The sequence below is a fragment of the Pangasianodon hypophthalmus genome, chromosome 9, assembly GCF_027358585.1.
Source record: "Pangasianodon hypophthalmus isolate fPanHyp1 chromosome 9, fPanHyp1.pri, whole genome shotgun sequence".
Taxonomy (NCBI): Eukaryota; Metazoa; Chordata; class Actinopteri; order Siluriformes; family Pangasiidae; genus Pangasianodon; species Pangasianodon hypophthalmus.
Window position 1 is genome coordinate 19,370,061 of NC_069718.1, and position 19,931 is coordinate 19,389,991.

The 19,931-nt window shown below is 37.2% G+C and overlaps 1 protein-coding gene across 1 annotated transcript; it reads right to left on the bottom strand.

Annotated features, from left to right (window-relative positions):
- Positions 1 to 249: 249 nt before the first annotated feature.
- On the bottom strand, positions 250 to 18,458 carry tafa5b (TAFA chemokine like family member 5b). Its single transcript, XM_026918875.3, has 4 exons — positions 17,721 to 18,458; positions 11,328 to 11,477; positions 3,314 to 3,441; positions 250 to 3,225 (listed from the first exon to the last, which is right to left on the bottom strand). Exons 1-4 carry the CDS (start codon positions 17,809 to 17,811, stop codon positions 3,217 to 3,219), a joined length of 378 nt encoding a protein of 125 aa, XP_026774676.1. The 5' UTR covers positions 17,812 to 18,458; the 3' UTR covers positions 250 to 3,216.
- Between the last annotated feature and the right edge of the window lie 1,473 nt (positions 18,459 to 19,931).

Sequence of the window (19,931 nt, forward strand, 5' to 3'; positions counted from 1 at the left end):
ACTGTTCCCACATTGTTGCCATCAATGAAAAAAAATAAGGCTTTCCTAAACCCCTTAAACTCCCACAACCTGACAGTAGGTCCAGTCTTTATAACAACATGCTTTAAGATTAATAACTGAATAATAAACAATAAATATTAAGGAGATAAATTATACACTGAATATGAAGTTTGTTCTGGTTCTTCAGAACTTTTGTGTCCCCAGTGAATAGAAGAAGAAGAAGAAGAAGAAGAAGCAGCAGCCTTTATTTGTCACATATACATTACAGCACAGTAAAAAAAATTTCTGCATATCCCAGCTTGTTAGGGTCAGAGTGCAGGGTCAGCCATGATACAGCACCCCTGGAGCAGAGAGAGAGAGTTACGGGCCTTGCTGAAGGGCCCAAGAGTGGCAGCTTGGCAGTGCTGGGTCTTGAACCCGATCTTCTGATCAGTAACCCAGAGCCTTAACTGTTGAGCCACCACTGCCCAGTGATATCAACAAGTTTGTGATTCAAATGGACCAGGTCTGAATGTTTGTCCAAATTAGCAGGGGAATTACAGCATTGCCTACAGATAATTAATTGCTGAATAATACATCTGCTTGAAGGACAATTCTAGATGTGCTTGGAAGCAGCTCTATTGAGAGGGAAATTAATACAACACATAAGGTAAAAGTGTGTGTACATCTTTGAAAATGTAGCCTGCTCTGAGGCAGACTGCCATCCTCTACTTGTGCTGATTCCAGGTGCAAAGTTGTTGGTCAGGTCATTATGTAAGCAGTGGTTTTATCATGCAAATTTATAATTGCTACGTAATTATCTATAATTGCAGAGTTCTCTTCTGGTTTCCCCTTAAACTCAAATTTGCACTATAAAAAGCATCCAGGTTTAGATTTTTCACAATTATACATACATCACTTTTAATCTCTCCCTTCAATTCTGAAAAATCGAGTTTATTCAAAAGCACAGCTGAGACCTGGCCATTTGTTATGACGTTCACTAACAGAGCTATTGGATCCTGTTAACAATGTGCATCTCTGCCTGTTCTAATTGTTTCCATTTGATTTGCAGATGGCATTTCCTTATCAATAGAATTTAGTATAAGGAGGACAAGAATAATGGACATGTACCAGTAAATGTGTTTTCTACCTAACTTGTACCATAATACAAATAATAATAGTTTAAAAATTAAAACAATTTTTTTAAAAACTTTTTTAAAGGTCTGAATTACCTCAAATATACTAGAACTATCTTATACAAAATTAGAGAAAATTTCTAATGACTGACTCTATGCTAGCAAAAGATGTATGATTAGCTACATACATGCCTCTCCCTTAGCTTTACAGAAGATTTTCTATTTATGCCAAAACTCTATTTCTATTTCTATTTGTAGCACAGCATTAAGTGCCACTAATCCATGCCTGATACTGGTGACAAGTAATCACATAATAAAGTTAAAGCAAGTTTTCAGACTAGATGATTATTGGTTTATGTCTCAGGAGGAAGTTCAAATTGAGGCGAAATCATCTGCCAGAGTGGTAAGAAGTGACAAGATTACCATAACAGACTTCAGCTGGAGTTCTTCTCCATGCATATTCTTACTCATTGTCCCAATCTTCATCCTTAATAGAAGCTGACAGAATGTAAATGAGGTTTTAACAGGAACTGGCCAAGTCTGTATTTTTTTTTTTTCATTTACTTTGTGGATGAATGAGTAAGGCTTTTGACATGTGTATTGAAATTTGTGAGGGTTCAGTATGTCATGTCAGGTTAGGATCATAAATGTATGAGATCTTTTGTCTTTGGAAAGAGCTCATTCTTCTCTGTAGGCCTCTTAACTCATAGTTTAATAATAGCTTAATGATTACGTAACGTCATCAAAATTAATATTAGCTGAACTGATAATATTATAAGTGAACATATATTAGTTGGTTTTGAAGAGCCTAATAATGATGATACCTACTGATACATTAGTAATTTATAGAGGTTACTTAAGATGTTTGATTGAAAAACAGGTGCTAGTTCTCCTCCAATACTCCAGTGTTCTGGGAAATTTATTCAGTGAACCCTATAAAGCATACAACCCCTCACCACTGACATATGATCACTTTCAGTGAGGGAACACTTCAACATGGCCACAGCAGCAATGTGTCAGTAATAAGAAGAGCTGTGTAATGTATGCAGACTGTTAGTGATGTTAAATGAAGCTTGAAGCCTGGATGACAGCAGCATATCTCCACAGACTCTGAACTCGGGGAAAGTGAAGGACAAGGGCAAAAGCAGAACCTGACGCAAAACTCACAGAGGCACACCATATACCAAATATACGAACATGAAGCTTTTTAGAGCAATTACCTTAGTGTGATGATAGCTATCATATGCTTTGGGCTGAAACATAAACAATTTCATGACAAAGGGCATCTAATGAGAGATTTATCTTTACTTTATACAGTGCTGAAAAAATAGGTTTTCAATATGCTTTCAGAGGAAGTTGAGCTCTGAGGAGATCATTTCAGAAAGGTAAGGGCATGGCTGATTATGAATCCATTTTTTTATGGTTGCACACATGACCACATTATTAAATAAGCAATTTAATTACAACATAAGAAATATTGAATACATTCTGTGCCTTTGAAAATATATTTATTATCTTCCACCAAAGTTCCTTTTCACATGTCATCAGCATTGTTGTTGCGCGTTCCAAAATACCTGATTTATGTTCATTATGCAGCATAAGGACCAACTGATAAATCCAAGAACGATGCACTGAGAATTCAAGACTTTTTTAAAATGTCCTTATTTCTCTCTGTGCCACCAGGTGTATGTGTATTCAGGTTTTTTTTTTTTTTTGTCTAATTGTGCATTTATATTTGTCCCTAGTAACTCACATCACCAAAATCCTTCCAAATAGAAGCTTGGTGTCCATTCAGTTTTTCTTTGGTCTGTAAAAAATTTATCATCACTGGAGAGAAAATGTTCTGTCAGCTCCAAAACAAATCCACAATCTTGTTCAGTCCAGCAGTATGCATCTATAAATTTCTGAGAATGATCCATTATCCATTCTGTTGTGGGTTCAATCTGATCATCTACACAAGTACCAGGAGCAGGTCTTCATTCCCCTTACTGATGGGTGGATAAACAGACTAGAAAATGTTGATGGTAGTTGTAGCCATAGAGGATGGAGTGGAGTGTCTGCACCCAGCACCTTCTCTCAGAAGCCTCAACTACAGCTGATGTCAGGATACCTAGGAAATGACCAAAATTTTGTTAGCAAATTTATCTTTTTTATTATCAAGAGAGAAAAACAGCAGTAAAAAGAAGCCAGTAGCTTACTGTAGTAGTTTTCACTTTGCCTCCAGGCTGTGCACATCTCCAACCTGATCTGTTTACTAACAAGTCACAGCCTTCATCATCCAAGCAAGGCATCATCTCACACCACTGTCTGCTCCTCACGATATGAGCTGAAACAGAAAAACAGTATGCATCATCAAGAATTACTCATTCAGAGAGGTGAAAAATTATGTTATTCTGGCATGGTTTATGCCCACTTGTCCCCTCAGAGGAAAGGGTCAGTACAATGTTATTCTGACAGATTACCAGAAGTGGTCTCTTTCAGGATGACAACATCCCCATCCACAGTCCATGAGGGCTTAACGAATGTGTTGATGAGTATGATGATGAAAATAATGTAAATCATATGTTATGGTCTTCACAGTTACCAGATTTATGGTGGATTCTGGACTGATGTGTTAGACGGCTCTAGGGAATAGCTTTTGGAGGAATGGTGTTTATCCATCCAGTACAGTTTTAGAGACATGTACAATCTATGCCATGGCACATTGAAGCTGTTCTGGTGGCTTGTGATCACCAAAAAACTTTCTAAAAAATTTTTATGTTGATTTATCTTTTAATTTAATACAAAAATAATAATTTCTATTAGGCTGTATAAAAATCCACCTTGATCCTGAAGATAAAACTGAGAACAGTGAAGCATTTCATATAAGAGAGATATAAGCTTATCAAAGAAAAACATTAGACCACACTTCGTCTGAAAAGTCCTCAAGATATGGAATACTTTGGTTCAACAGAGAAGCAATTTTTCCTGAGGTAAGATTGTTTTTATATGTAATCAACCAAAATGTCTATTTATAATATCTGGGGCACCCATGTGTGTTCATTTGCATACCATGACATATTGTGCCTTAGAGAGGGAAGGATGAAGAAAATGAGGTGTGTGTGTGTGTGTGTGTGTGTTAGAGAGAGGGAGAGAGAGAGAGAAATGAATTAAATAAATCTGTTAATAATTAAAACTGATACTAAATAACAATTCAGCAAAGGTAGTAAATTGACTCAAATAATAAATAGTCTACATAGCAACTTACAAGGGGAGAAAGTATGTAAGTAGTGCAGTATTTTAATGGTTTATTTTTATAGTGGATGTAATATAACCACTGATCATCTGGACCATTATTCATCCATAAATGTAATAAATGTACATGTTTAAACAATACATCTCTTCTTCTTCTTCTTCACACAGTTTTCAGTAAGTTTCAAAGGCTTAATGTACAGTGCCATGAAAAAGCATTTGCCCTCCTCATGATTTCCTTTATTTTTGCATATTTGTCACACTAGCTGGTTTTAGGTCCTCATGCAAAATCTAATATAAGACAAGAACAACATGAGGAGACACCAACACAGGTTTTAAATGGTCATGTCATTTATTGAAAGAAAAAGGTTATGCAACACCTATATCAACCATGTGAAAAGGTAATCGCTCTCCCTCCAAATTTAATAACTGGTTATGCCGCCTTTAGTAGTGAAAAAGCTTCTGATGTTTCACATTGCTGTGGAGGAATATTGGCCCAATCTTCTTTACAGAATTGCTTTAATTCCGACACATTGGAGGGCTTTCAAGCATGAACTGCCTGTTTAAGGTCCTGCCACAGCATCTCAATGGGGTTCAAGTCAGGACGTTGACTAGGCCACTCCAAAACCTTAATTTTGCTTTGTTTGAGCCATTCAGAGGTGGACATTCTCTTGTGCTTTGGATCATTGTCTTCCTGCATATCCCATTTGCGCTTGAGCTTCAGATCACAGAGTGATGACAGATATTCTCCTTCATGATATTCCGTTATGGTGGAATCATGAATGCTGACCTTATCTGATGTGAGCAAAGCCTACAGCTCCTTAGATGTTGGCAGGCAGGCCACTTCTGGAGAGCTTTACCACTGTTACAAGTTTTCTTCACTTGGAGATAACGGCTCTCGCTGTGGTTCACTGAAATCCCAGAGCCTTAGAAATGGCTTTGTGACCTTTTCCGGACTGAAATATTTCAATAAATTTCTTTCTCATCTCATGCTGAATTTCTTTTGATTGTGGCATAGTGTGCTGCTTGTTGTAACCTTTTAGATATATTTCACATTGCTGGAAAGGTTTTGTTTTATATGTTTAGATCAGGGGTGTCCAATCTTATCCGGGCCTGGTGTGGGTGCAGGTTTTCATTCCAACCAAGCAGAAGCCACACTTGAGTCTACTGAAAGCCAAGATCAGCTGATTAAACAGGTGGAATCAGGTGTGGCTCCTGCTTGATTGGAATGAAAACCTGCACCAACACTGGCCCTTTGTGGATAAGATTGGAAACCCCTGGTTTAGATTTAACAGAGTGGGCAGTAATCAAGCCTGAGTGTGTCCAGTCTAATTGAAACCACTTATCAATTAAATATTGTTAATTGTTTGATTGAGTAGCTAAAGAGACAACTACTTTTTCACACAGGGCCAGCTGGTGCTGGGTCACATTTTTCCTTCAATAAATTAAATGATCATTTAAAAACTGTATTTTGTGTTTACTTGGGTTGTTTGAAGAATTTTCAGTTTGAAGATTTGAAACAATTAAGTGTGAGAAATATGGAAAAATAAATAATAAAGTAATAAATGTTTCTTGGCCTAAGGACCAGTTTTGAGTTGTATTTAAAGTTACAATATAGTTGAATAGCCTTTTAAATGCAAGTCACTTATGTTTTCATTTCAGAGAACTGTGGAATAGTCAATATTTGGAAACACTGGAATTTATGTGTCCATGAAAATTGATCACTCCCAAAAGGATTTGATTAATTTTTTTATGAAATAAAATATTCAGTTTGATCAGACAGATCAGAGGGCTAGTCTAGTAGCCTATACTTGTCTATAATCACAGACTAATTCAGCATGTGAAGTAAATAGCATAAAATAAAAAGCATGCCTTTATAGTTCACTTTTACATGTGATAATGTAACATTAATATTATTTGGCAGACATCATTATCCAGAGGGACTTACTCTGACTTTATGCTATTTTCTTTGTAGTCTCCATCAGAAACATATTCTAATGCTAGTACAAATAGGTCAGGATATAAGAATACCATCAAGCTAAAACATTAGAGAGGAATTACTACAATGTAAATGTAATGTAAAATGTAAAATCAACTTTAAATAATCAAACATATCCCAGGATCACAGCAATCACAACCCTGTCATTTTTATAAAACCAGAAAACTTCAAGATCCATCAAGCATCTAACACAGAAAGCTTTGATCTTTTCTGCTCTGTGAACTTGTATCCTGTTATTACAGTCCATTAGTTGGGTGCTGAAGTAAGAATGATTACTTTTTGTGCAATCCAACAGATAATGTCAATAATTGTATCTGCAATAATTTCAGAACCTGATTGTATGCAATAAGTATGCAAATACCACACTGTCTGACACTGCTCCAATACTGTCTAATGGTGTGACAACAATCAACAAACACAAACAAACAAGTGCCAAAGAGCATCCTATTACCTCTCAGTGTGGAAAGGACTGAGTGCTACTCTCAGACTGCTGCACTAATGAGCTATCAGCAGACTCTCTGAGGGGCTGTGTGGAAACTGCCGCTCCTCTTATAGGCAACCGAACTATAGCAAGATGCAATACTTCATTTTCATTTAAATCCAAACACAAAAGCACACTCTCCTTGAACATGGAAATATGAGACAGAGAAGCCCCAAGAACAATATGGAGACACTTGAAAAGAAAACACAGTGAGCGAGTCCGTAATCTAGCATGGAGATACTGTACCTACCTAAATGCGCATATCTTAGATACAATGTCTACTATTGTAAATTTTTCAATTTTTGAGTAGTGTATATGTCAGTATTGTACATTTTATTAAATTATTGTAGGTATCATTGATAAACACATAGGCTTAGAAAAGGACACTGAGAAAAAGACAGGTATATGGACTTTCATATTTAGCAATAGGTAACTGAGCAGTCCAATTCAAGTAAAACTACACACAGGTACAGAAAGGGGTCTGTTTTTCTTCGCTACTCCCCATTGGGCGAACATGTTTTAATCAAGTATCTAATTAACTGAAGGAGTTTATACACCATTCTCCAACATCACAGCATATCTACTCTAAAAAACAGCATAATATGTACTGTTCCATAATGCTTTCATTTATTCAGAAAATGCATCAATATGGGTCTACAGTGGCTGTACTTGGATTTTAGACTGCTACTAAATTAATTTTACCGGCTATAGAGAAGGAGAAGGCAAGGAAAATGAGCCACTCTTTTCAGTGAAGCCATGCAACTTTAATCCCACTTTGAGCAGAATTCCCCAGGAAGATCATGGCATAGCATGTAAAACTAAAAGAGACAGCATACAACTGTAAACCTTGAAGAAAGTTTCTGAGACACTATACCATCAAGTGATAGTTACTGTTATTGCTACTATGCCATCCCAACACTGTGGTGTTACTACCTCTGTAATATTTCATTCAATCTTTGCCTTGACAAATAATCAGTGGCAATAGCTAGCTATTATATACACTATATGGCCAAAACTATGTGAACACCTGACCATCACACCCATATGTGTGCCCTAAACTGCACACAATTTTGGAAGCACACAATTGTCTAGAATGTCTTTGTATGCTGTAAAAATAGGATTTCCATTTACTGGCACTAAGGATCCCAAATCTGTTCCCTATGCACAAAGCAAGATCTATTAAGATATGGTTTGCCAAGGTTGGAGTGGAAGAACTGAAGTGACTTCAACTCCACTGAACACCTTTCAGATGAACTGAAAATACAGACTACATGCCAGGCCTTCTCACCTGATATCAGTGCCTGACCTTAATAAAGCTCTTGTGGCTGAATGAGCACAAATTCCCCATAGCCACACTCCAAAATCTAGTGGAAAGCCTTCCCAGAAGAGTGGAGGTTATTACTGCTGCAAAGGCAGGACTAACGCCATATTAATTTCCATGGTTTTGGAATGTTCAGAAGGAACATGTGCGGGTGATGGTTGGGTGTGCACATGTGCCATATAGTGCATTATTTATGCTGTATATTATTTCAAGAGAGAACCATTCATCAACAGGAAATGCTTCATAAGAAATGTTCCCTTTACTTAGTAGCAGTTGCCCATGTGGTCTGCGACTACAAGCACTGTTCCAGTTAAATATACAACTGCAAAATTGTCAAAATTGTGATGTTTGCTCATGTCTGTGACTGTAATTTATTACTAACAGATCTCAGCAGACTAATGAAAGTGACCCAACCCTTCTCTTCAGAATAATATAACCTGTGGCTGAATTCCAGCAAAATGAAAAATACAAAACTCTGTTGGACATGTCTAGCAGCATTAGAGTAACCTGTAGTTTGCTGCCTTTTTAATTAAGCTGCCACACTGTTGCAAGGTTGTGGCCTCAAACAACGAAAATATCACAGGTGTACCAATCAAACCACACTGAACATCAGAGCTACAGCTTTGTTAAATTCTGTGCTTAATATGGAGATATGTTGCTGGTGTTTTGATGAGGTGGGTATGAGATACTAATGTCCTTTCGAATTTAGTGAAGCTTGGTATCACTTTTTTCTCTCTGTATTTCAGCTCTGATTAAATAGAGCAGACTGCTGTTCTCAAACCCACCAATTATATCTGCTCTTATTTTCAGTTAGTGGAAGTGCAGTGCTGGAGTTATTGAGGCAAAATATAGTAATTTTAAGAGTTTGTAAATGTAAGACATTTCTTGCAACGCTGAAGTCTAATTAGATAATTTGCACAGTGTATTACCTTCAGTAAACACTGAGAGAAGTGGGGCATATTAATAATCCAATACTATATGTGCAGCAGGCCTTAACACCTGCAAATACTTTATCATGGCAGAGATGGGTTCGTTGTACAGCATGCATTCTCACTGTAAATTAAACCAATTTGTTTGGACCAACTATGTAGTCTTTCTGCTGAAACAGCTGTAAAAGCTGAGACATCAAGCAACTCTGAAGCTGAGACATCATAAGGAACTGTAAGACTGTTTTTGTAAATAGATTCAGGAAAAAATCAGGATTCAAATTAAGTCACTCTCTTATTTTAACATCCAACACCCCATTGGTCAGGGACAGAGCTTTCAGAATCTTGAACGTTGCCATCTGACTGATTAATTCTTTTTTTTTTTAGTTATTGGTGAGTAAACATGACACTCTTGTGAGTTTGAGGACAAGTTCCATCTACACATTTTGGTAGGTCTAATTTGAGAAATTATTAGAACAGTGACAATGCAAATTTTGGAGTAGCAGACAAAATGTTCATTCAAATGTAAGATACTCTGTGGTCATAATTAAATGTTCTAAATATCGTCATTACTCCATATACAGGAATGGATTTAATGATAATATGCTCTGGAAAAAGTATTGACTTCATTCTTGAAATATAGCTTACCTAATAAAGTGTAAGCAGTATCATATAAATTAATTAATCAGTTTTACAAAAGACATGTAAATATACATTTTGTGATGCCCTAAAAAACAGCTTTTGCTTTATTCTAGTGCTGGAGCCACAAAAAGAAATCTTGCTCTGATATTCTTAATTTTATCGAAACTTGAGTATTCTTTCATTTTTAAATATGTATTAATTGGATTTCATGATTATGAATTTAAACATTTCAGTATGTACTATAAATCCTATATAAATATACTAGATAAATAAATACTATTTTCTACGAGTTAACTTGGCTTCTACTAGTGAAATGTCATATTCAGGTGCAAATTTAGTAATAAGAAACCATTTTCTTCTGATTCTCGAATGACCTCAGGCAACATAAAAAAAACAGAACCTTCTAACTACCTATGAATTGTGCTAGAACTACCACATACAGTATATGACTAATAATATCCTTTATATCTCTTCTTTATTTTTAGCTTATCTATGGCTGTATATTTTATTGTTGTCTTCAATAAAAGAGCAAAAGAAAAAAGTTTCATTTCATGCTGGCTATGCCCCTGAGCTAAATAAAATCAACACTATATTTCAAAGTACCTTAAGTGCCTAAAAGTGAAGAGTATTATTAATGTTAATGCATTTCACAGAATACTACTAAACCAAAGATAATATAAGTTGGCCTTTGGCAGTATTTGTGTTTGTTGACCAATAGTCTAATCATCATCTTTTTAACTATGCTCTGGTGGATACTGAGGGCCTTTGGCATTCCTATCATACTCCGTCCATGTGTGACTGAAAAATAGCTCACTTTCCAACAGCAAGGCATGTTTACATGCTGCCAGCAATCGCTTGACTGAACCTGTCAGAAAGGCCTGGCACAATGGCAGACAGAGGTATCTTCTCTTCCTTTGACTTCAAAGTCCTCCTGATTACCTGACTTTTCACAAGGATGGGAAAGAGTCAAAGGACACCCAGATAAACAGCATACTTTGTTCAGTCACTCTGAAGAGCTATCATTTAATCCAGTGTGGAGATCACAAGGCCAACAATCAGGCTGCAAGCTACTGTGGTTGTCTGACAATAGTGTCTATTCATCCCCTCTCACCCTTCACAGATATCAGTAGCTTCATCCTGTCATGCGGGAGACAGAGAAGAAGCCTGATGAATGAAATTGCACCTAAGAAGTATGTGTGGTTGATATGATGTTAATATCATCTGTGTGAGAATAATAAGACAGCTCTTAAAAGATGAAAAGCAGTTTAACAACATAGAAAATTCTGTTGCATTTAATTCCTCCAAATTTGATGTCTAAAAGACATACCACAAGTACAAGCCCTTCAGATCACAATCTAAATCCCATCCCCACAAGATCCTGGTTTCCCAAGCATCCAGCACCTTGATTGAAAATCCTGCAAAGGTGGCCTCAATTCAAGGAAGGTGCAGTGATGAAACTTATAGCAATAGTCATAATCCTATGAGTAATGCTTCACACAGCCTTTTGGTGAGCAGACAGCATAATCTCTAGGATCAGACGCTACTCTGGTGTGCTCCAGTGGGCTCGGATACAGTGGCACCAATGCTTGGATGAATGCCGCCTGGCTCTTACCGTCTACACACGCCGGGCTGGCTCTGGTTGTGCCGGCAATCTGGCCTTTCCTGCAGGCACACCTGGCTGTCTGCCGTGCGATGGTCCTCCTTGGCTGACTGCTGTCTCGGTCTAGTGTGACTATTTCACATGTGCCTGCCGCCAGCTGACCTGAATTAAGGAGACAAAAGGCATGGTAAAAATTATATTCTTTTTCAGAATTACATTCAGAATTAAGTTCAGTTAAAACTTGTGGTGTCCCATTGTGTTTAGACAGTTTATACATGACCCTGTTGGGAATGGCTGGTTAGGTTAGGAATGGTATACATGGTTAGGAATGATCCTTTTTGCTAGATTTATGAAGGTTCTGCTTGATTTTTGCAGTCAATCATTTTAAAATCCAAGCCCTTTCAGCTCTTTCAGAATGGCAGAATGTATACTTATACATATACAGTATATGGCAGAATGTATACTTATACATATACAGTACATTTTATACAATATTCCATTTAACTAGACCAATAAAACAAAAAAGCAACCACTGAATAAGGAGTCTAAACCAATAACAGATGTTGCTGCTTGAAACATTTGCCAATCCAATACATTTTGCCAGATAGATAAATAAGCAAAAACAAATCACAAAAAAGAATCAGCTTCTTCCAAACAAATCAGACTAGATGTTTCATTAGATTGGCAGATGCTACGTCCAGACATTTAATATTGTTCTGACTCAACAGTGAGTTCATTCTTAGGTTTCTGCTGTAAGCTTGCTGACATCTGTACAATGATCAAGTTCGTGCCCACAGTGTAATTTTCCTTATCATGTTCTACCGAAATCTCAAGAAAACACTCACACCAGCTCTGAACATATAAGACTTTTGACAAGTGGACAAATATATTGGTAAAAGAGTATGTGGGTTATCATTTTTTAAAAACTTCTTAATTCCTTAAAGACATTTGGAGATCTCCCTCTGCCCCACAGACAAATATCTCTCTACATCTTCTCCCCTCCCTCTTTCTCTGCCTCACTGACTCATCAGAATGCAAAGCTTCCCTTATTACACCCTGTATTTCAAGCTACATTTAAAGCAGAAGTACCAGAAGAAATATTGCAGGGCTTGTCAAAAATGCCATAAAAAACTGAAACCGGTTCTCAAGACAACGCTTTTGCAAGCCGCTCATCATAAAATCTGAAAGTACTTTCACGCCAATCTATTTCACCCAGCTGAGTTGCTTGAGCGCTTTAGTGATTACTGGAACATTTTCAACAGTGATTTGATTCTCTCTTTTTCATTCGCCACCTCTTCCCTCCCACCACCCACACTTTTCCTCTCTTCCTCCCTAAAGTTCTCAAAGTTATTGTACTTTTCTCCCAAAAACACTGAGTGCCCTTGACATTTTAGCATCACACTACAGTGCTCCAGTATCTGCTGGATTACACATATCAATAAAAAAACAAAACAAAAAAACAAAAAACAAATGCAGAACAGTTTCTGTGAATTGTTTATTTCAACTAATAAAGACTGTCAGGAAGTCTTCACTGTAGAAATTCCCAAACCAGCAGCAGCTTCAGCCTGATTTATTGTCATCTACAACTGTGTCTTCTTAACAGTCCCTGCTAAAGCCTTAATGATGCTGATAATTAAGCATTCCAGCAGTGCTCAAATCCAGCTGTCCTGGGTTACATTTGCCAATCTGCTGTATTAGCCTAATACTGTATAATAAGTAATATTATATTAGTAGTAGTAGTAGTAGTAGTAATGCACATTAAAGCTGATCTAGAGTCAGATTTCCAGCACTCAAAGTCTTCATTAAACCCCAATAAGCGATTGACCACTTGTGTTTTAGAAACTGCAACTATGCACAGGTAATGGTAATATGGTAAATGGTAAATGGTAATATCTCAAAGATTTGGAGTCAGTAGTGACATTTTATCCATTTCCTAAATCTAAGACACAGGGTGAGAAACTATAAGGCCCTTTTAAAACTTTTTTATGGCACCAAGACATGTATTCTGAAATTGAAGAAGAAACCAGAAAACAATCTAACTGTGCTACTTTAGCGGAGGCAACAACACTGTGCTGCGTGATAACCAGCAATACTGGCAAAGCTAAAAACTAAACACTTTCTTAGCGCTCCCATAAGAAGCAGGAGAACAATTTGTCACAAATTTGCAATATCTATGATTAGATGGAATTATATTTCAACATTTGCCTGTGTTTCTGTACATTTTTTTCCCCTGCATTTGGTTTATTTGTTTAACACAAGTGAATGAGGCTTTATGATTGATGAGGCTATAATGTTGATGTTGCTGTGGGGTGCAGCATATCGTTTGATATAGACAAGACCTATGTCACTCTGCCATCAAGGTCTCAAGGTTTTTGTGAAAATCCCCCACTAGTTCAAACATTACATTAGTAAAACAACTCTAAACTTTTTTCTCTCCATTTCTGATAGTATCATAGATGGTAAAAATTTAAATGTCATAATGAAAATCACTGGCATCCCTCAGTAATCTCAGACCAAAATAGGCCCTAATGACAGGGGCCTAGAGGGTGCTGGCGTCCACGGAGCCATTCATGGAGCTTCATCAACATGCTGCCAGTGAAGCATGGTCCTGTGTTGAATCAATTCAGACTTCAAGCACTCCTCCTTTAATACCTTGTGCATTCATTCGGCTCAAGCCTGGCCTGCGTTGTAGGACAAACACAACAGCCCCCTCACTTTCTTTCTCCGGGGCCCACTACTCTGTTTACTCTAACCCTTCTTCCCACTAGGGTAGGATAACTTACACGAACAAGCATCGGAATGATTTGAAACTTTTCTCTTTCTCTGTCAATTCACTAGCTTTGATTTGACACTTGTGCAAGAAACTTTCACAGAATGACACTTAGGCATGCTAAGTAGCCTAATTCAAGATGGATGATAAGTAATCTCTGTCTGTGTGAATGGCCTTTGTGACAGTAAAATGTGTGCTGTGTCTGAGATCTCACAGAGTTCTTTTTCCTAAATCTTTTGCATACTTCAATGCATACCTCAGGCCGGCGTTTTAGGGATGAAAGAGCTGCCAACCACGCATCTCAGAGCGGGAGAGTGTGCTGCCTCTCCTGATCTGAAATTCAAAACCCATCCTTTACACTCTGTCAGAAAAGTGATGGAGTGAAAAGTGAATCTACCATCAGGGGACCAAGAATGGACACTGAAGAATGCACTACTATGTTATCAGCATTCCAATGCAATTATAAATCATGCAGTCATACTACACATTGGATTAAAGCTTGGTATAAATATGTTATTTCAAATTATTCTGGGGTTTTTTTTGTGTTCTTTGACGTATAATACAATTTACTGAACCATTGTTAGGATTCATAATCCTGTTGAATCAAACTCCAACCATTTAATCAGGAAAAAATCAGTAATGTTTGTTGTTGATAATAAATCTTTAACTATTTAGTCAACTAAGGAAATAACAATCTAAAATTTTCTAATTTCATCTGCCAGTGCCTTAAAATGAGCAAGAAAGCAGTGCAAAACAGTATCTCTTAATCCCCCATCCTCCCCGCATCTTCTCTCTATTCTCTGGGGATGGGTGAGACTAGTTGGTGATGGAAATGAAGATGCCAGCTGCTCACTGGACCATGCAACGTTCATTAGCCAGTGCCAAACCATTTGGGCCAAGCCTCTATGTTTTTGCCAGGTCTTCTGCTCTGTGCAATCAGTCTTACCGCATGGTAAAAACTTGGATGCTAAAAGATTTCTTATCTTTAAAACTGATAATATGTCAGGTGTCTTTTTAAACTAATTTAAAAGTACTAGATTTGATAAACTGTGTAACATTTTAGTTGACCCAGTTTTTACAATGGAGATCCAAATGAAATATATCATGTGTATGAAATATATACATGTGTATCAGTTAAATAACACACACACACACACACACACACACACACACACATATATATATATATATATATATATATATATATATATATATATATATATATATATATATAACCAAATGTTTGGTTTTAAAAAATCATTTGCAATGCTCACTTACAGCTGTTGTGTCCCATCCATGTTTCAAATCTGTAAACTTGTGGTGTATTTATTGACAATGTATTTGTGGATGTAATCCTGTGTTTATTTAAAAGCTTACTGAATGCCAGAATATTCATGTTACATTTGCATCTCATCTTTTCTTGATTTACACTGATATCCTGTTCATTTTTTTTAGGTAATCTGTATTTTTTGGCATTTTACTACATGACTATTTATTTTAATCCCACTTTCTGGTTTGAAATCCCACTATCGAAATCCTGGTATGACCCAGGAGAGGATGGGTTCGTCATAAGACTTCTTCCTCAGGGACTTTTTCCGCTGTTGCCTCTTGCTTGCTCACCTAGGGACATAGAGCTACATCCAGATTTCTATAAAGCCGCTTTGTGGCAATGTCTATTGTTAAAAATGCTCCACAAATAAATTTGAATTTAAATGAATTTTTGAATAAATGAATTTTAAATGAAATGCTTGTAAATTTGTAGTGCCAACTGTTTAAATTTCCTGGCTCACATTAGAACATGTGACTATATTGTATGAAATTAAATAAATGCTGCAGTCCTTTTTCTTGAGTAAACTACTTGGAGATCAGCCTGAAACTGGTTTTCCTTGCTATTAAATATTTTTATTCTATTCCTACGGTACAGAATGTCTACATATCTAGGATTTAAGCATGGTCCTGTAAAACACTGCCTCAGCAATATGTTTAACATGTTTAAGAAGGTACATTATTTAGACATTTATTTGGTGTATTAAAATGTGGTAGTTGGAGTGATCCAACATGGGCCACACAAATAAAGGCAGAAGACATCCAAAAGTCTCACAGATAATTTAATACCTTACTTAGTTTTAATTATTATTCTCAAAATTCCTTAACTAATAGCTGTTTTTGAAAACTAAAAGCCAAGGTTTGACCATACATGTAGTATGGTTTATACTTAAGAACCTACCACACAACTGTTGGAATATATACACACAAATCCACAAGTGAGACAAACAAATATACAGTGTACAATGTAGTTAATGTGGCCCATGATTAATGGGATATTTATTACTTCACAAGTTTACAGATAATTGCCAGTATACAGACAGCAATTTTATGTGTAAAAGGGACCAAAATACTTAACAGATTTAATGGCATCTGAATATTTCTATCCGAAATAATTAATTGGGTAAATTAACACATTTAACAAGCCAACATGACTTTATAAATAAATAAGGGCTTTGAACAATGTGAGCTACACTCCAAGCTTGGCAAGCGAGCTTGCCAGCTCCACCACCCAGCATCACTCAGTGTGAGCAAAATGAGAAGTGCCTTTTCAGATGCCAAATATTACTATGCTGGAACTCACCGTTTGTGTTTTCTGATTTTATGTAAATCAAAGCTATGCATTGCTCAATTATATTCAATAACTGCCCTGTTACTGTGGTAACTAAGCCTACATGTTGTGTTTTTACCATGGCAGCAAGCCAGCACAAGCCTGTATATTCACTTATACCTTGTGGACAAAATCAGTGTTGTGGTCATTCTATGGTCTGATCACCATTATCATCAATACAGCTTTCTGATTAATTCATCATCTATTATAATGAAAGGGGCAACTCAGAGTCAGCTGTGTCTGCCATGCAGTGTTCATTAGGCTGGGTGGACTGAAGAAGATATGATGCATTGATGCCCCTCCTGAAGACTACGATAGACATCTAATATTAATGCATATAATAACAGGCAATATTCCATGCCGTGGACATGGCAGACCATGTGTGTCTGGTTACTTTGATCCAACAGTTTCTCATATCTGTACTCCAGCATCTTAAGTCTATAATCTTTCCAAATGTATATTCCACTGGGCAATACCTGTACAGCAGCATACAGATGTATTCATTAAGGCCTTCCATTTAGTACGAATGTAATTTCCACACTGCAGATGTTATGGTTATTGTGTTATTGAGGGTGTCAGGGTGTCAATTTAAAATAGGAGGCAAGCAATGCACATAGATTTAATGAAACTGTTTAGAATTATCTTCACTAACCTAAACACTGTTAATGAAAGATCTACAGCAACGCTGTTGTTTCTCCATTATCTCCATCCTGTTTCTGTCAGGATTGTTACAGCAGGTGCAGTGTTCTTCAGTGGCCCATGAGCAATATTAAATTAACAGAAATTACTTGCATTCTATCCTTCAATTTTCAGTAAATTGAATAACGAGAAAATATGCAATATCGCAGTTTAATACAGACGATGGGTTAACCATATATTTAGCACTGATCACGTGGATATATTGTAGTCTAAGAGTAGAGTTAGACTACAGTATGTAGTTTATATAGTAGTATCATTCGCGCGTGCCAGTGTAATTTACCTTCTCGCAGAGAGCGCGCTTGAAAGAGGAGAATAAGGAGAAGGGCCGAAGCCGCGGCCGCGAGCGCGCAAACCGCCCGCACGAGCTGCATGTCCGTGCTGTGTGTGTGCCCACCGGAAACGCGTTACAGCCGGAATCCCATACCGACTCAGTGCGGCATCGTCGCAATGCACGAAGGAAAAGGAGAAAGGTAATTTTTTGAAAAAAAAAAAAATCCCTTACATATGGGAGGAAAAAGCTATTTGTTGCCACCGTCGCGACATGGGCTCGCAGAGGACCTAAGCTTCATGCAGCCGACCGCTCACAGGAAAAAGTTCAGGTGCTGCATCAGACAAACTGCGATGTTAGGGAAAAATTTAAAAAATATATAAAACCGCCTTCAGTAGCCTAGATTTTGGTATCTGTCTCTCTGCCAACTCTCATTACGGTCCACGTTTGAAAAAAAAAGAAAAACATAGAACACGGGCACCACAAATGATAGCGAAAACCCCGCACATTTAGGTGCGTGTTATCTGTTGCCCAACTCCGCAAACTGCTCTCCAGCGCAGTGCTCGCCCTCACCCGCTCGAGCTCTCGGTGCAGAAACAAGTCGTACTCATCCTCTTCAAGGCAAGGGCATACCTCATATATATCCAATAATGGATGACAGAGATATCTAGGCTATTACTGCATGCCTGAAATGCGCATATTCCTGGAGACATTCACACCGCTCTGTGCGTCATGCTGCTCGCGCGGTTCTGGGAGCAGCTCTGCTTGAAAACCCCGCAGGTTTGGACTTATACACTACTCTTTAGGCTACGTCACTACAGGTTTAAAACGTCACTGCAAGGGCGATCCCGACTTCTGCGGGAACGGGCGAGTGGTGGACTTCAGATCTAACGATCAGTCGTCATTTCTCTTTTCTTAGCCTGAGCTCTCAGACTCTTAATAAGACTTTTTACTGATCCTCACTGCATGCAGTGCTTACAGAATTTCTAAATTTCAATTCCCACTTCCAAATTCCAATTTCATTATTAAATATGATCTCCTAAACTCAAACAGCAAGCCTTAACCTCTCAAATCTCCAATTCATTTAACATTTGGCACTGATGGTCATACATGACAAATAAGCTTTTACCAATAGGCTCTATGTCAAATAAACTCTGCAATATAAGTGTTTGTTGATATGTATGTATGTATGTATGTATGTATGTATGTGTGTGTGTGTGTGTGTGTGTGTGTGTATATGTGTATGTATGTATATGTGTGTGTATGTATGTATGCATGTATGTATGTGTGTATGTATGTTTGTTTGCTTGATTCATTTCATATATAATATTGACACTGTTTTTTAATCAAGTGTTTAGCAGAAGATTCTAAGTGTAGTGATCCAGAATTATCCTTACTAGATGGAGATGCGAGATTTCATCAAAACAATGATAATTCCTGATATAATTAAACATCTCCACTTTCAGTGACTCCAGTTTCAGAACAGAGTGGTTGTCAGTGAATCATTGTTTCAGAACAATGATTGTTAATACACTTAAGACCCATAATTATCCAAGAATGTAGCAACCACAGTCTTAAAAGTCAATTTGCAACTATTATTTCACTTTCCTGATGCGCCCTATTGACATGATGTAATGATTTCTGGGATTGTTCCTCTTCTCACCTTAAATTATTTTGCAGTTTTGTGATTGACGCACTTGCAACTGAGCTTGTGGAACTCAACACATGTCTCATGATGTATTGAAAACATATTAACATGCTAACTGTCAACTCTGACTGTGTATAGCTGACTGCTAATTGCTGGCAGTGAAAAGGAACATAATGTTGAAAAATCACAGTTGAAGGAAGGTGAGCATCCGGGCAGGCAGCACTAGCTAAGTAGGCTATAAAAAGGATAAGAAATATGTTTTATTTATTAAATAATTTACATAAGCATTTCAATTATTGTGTCTATTAATGATGTATAGTAGAATGCTACACGAATGAATGCTCACATGATATTGACTTACTGTTTAAGCTTAAATAATTTTTCAGTGAGAGATATAATCACTTGACAGTATTCCATTTACTCAAATGGGTGGTACGACTAAATTAGAAGGAGAGGAGGAAAAAAAAACTTAATGTAGCAATAAAAAATGTGGCACTTTATAAATTTTATTGCAAAGAGGTCACTTGAGACTATTTTCATTCTAAATGCAGCATGAATTTATACCTGTTTGCCAT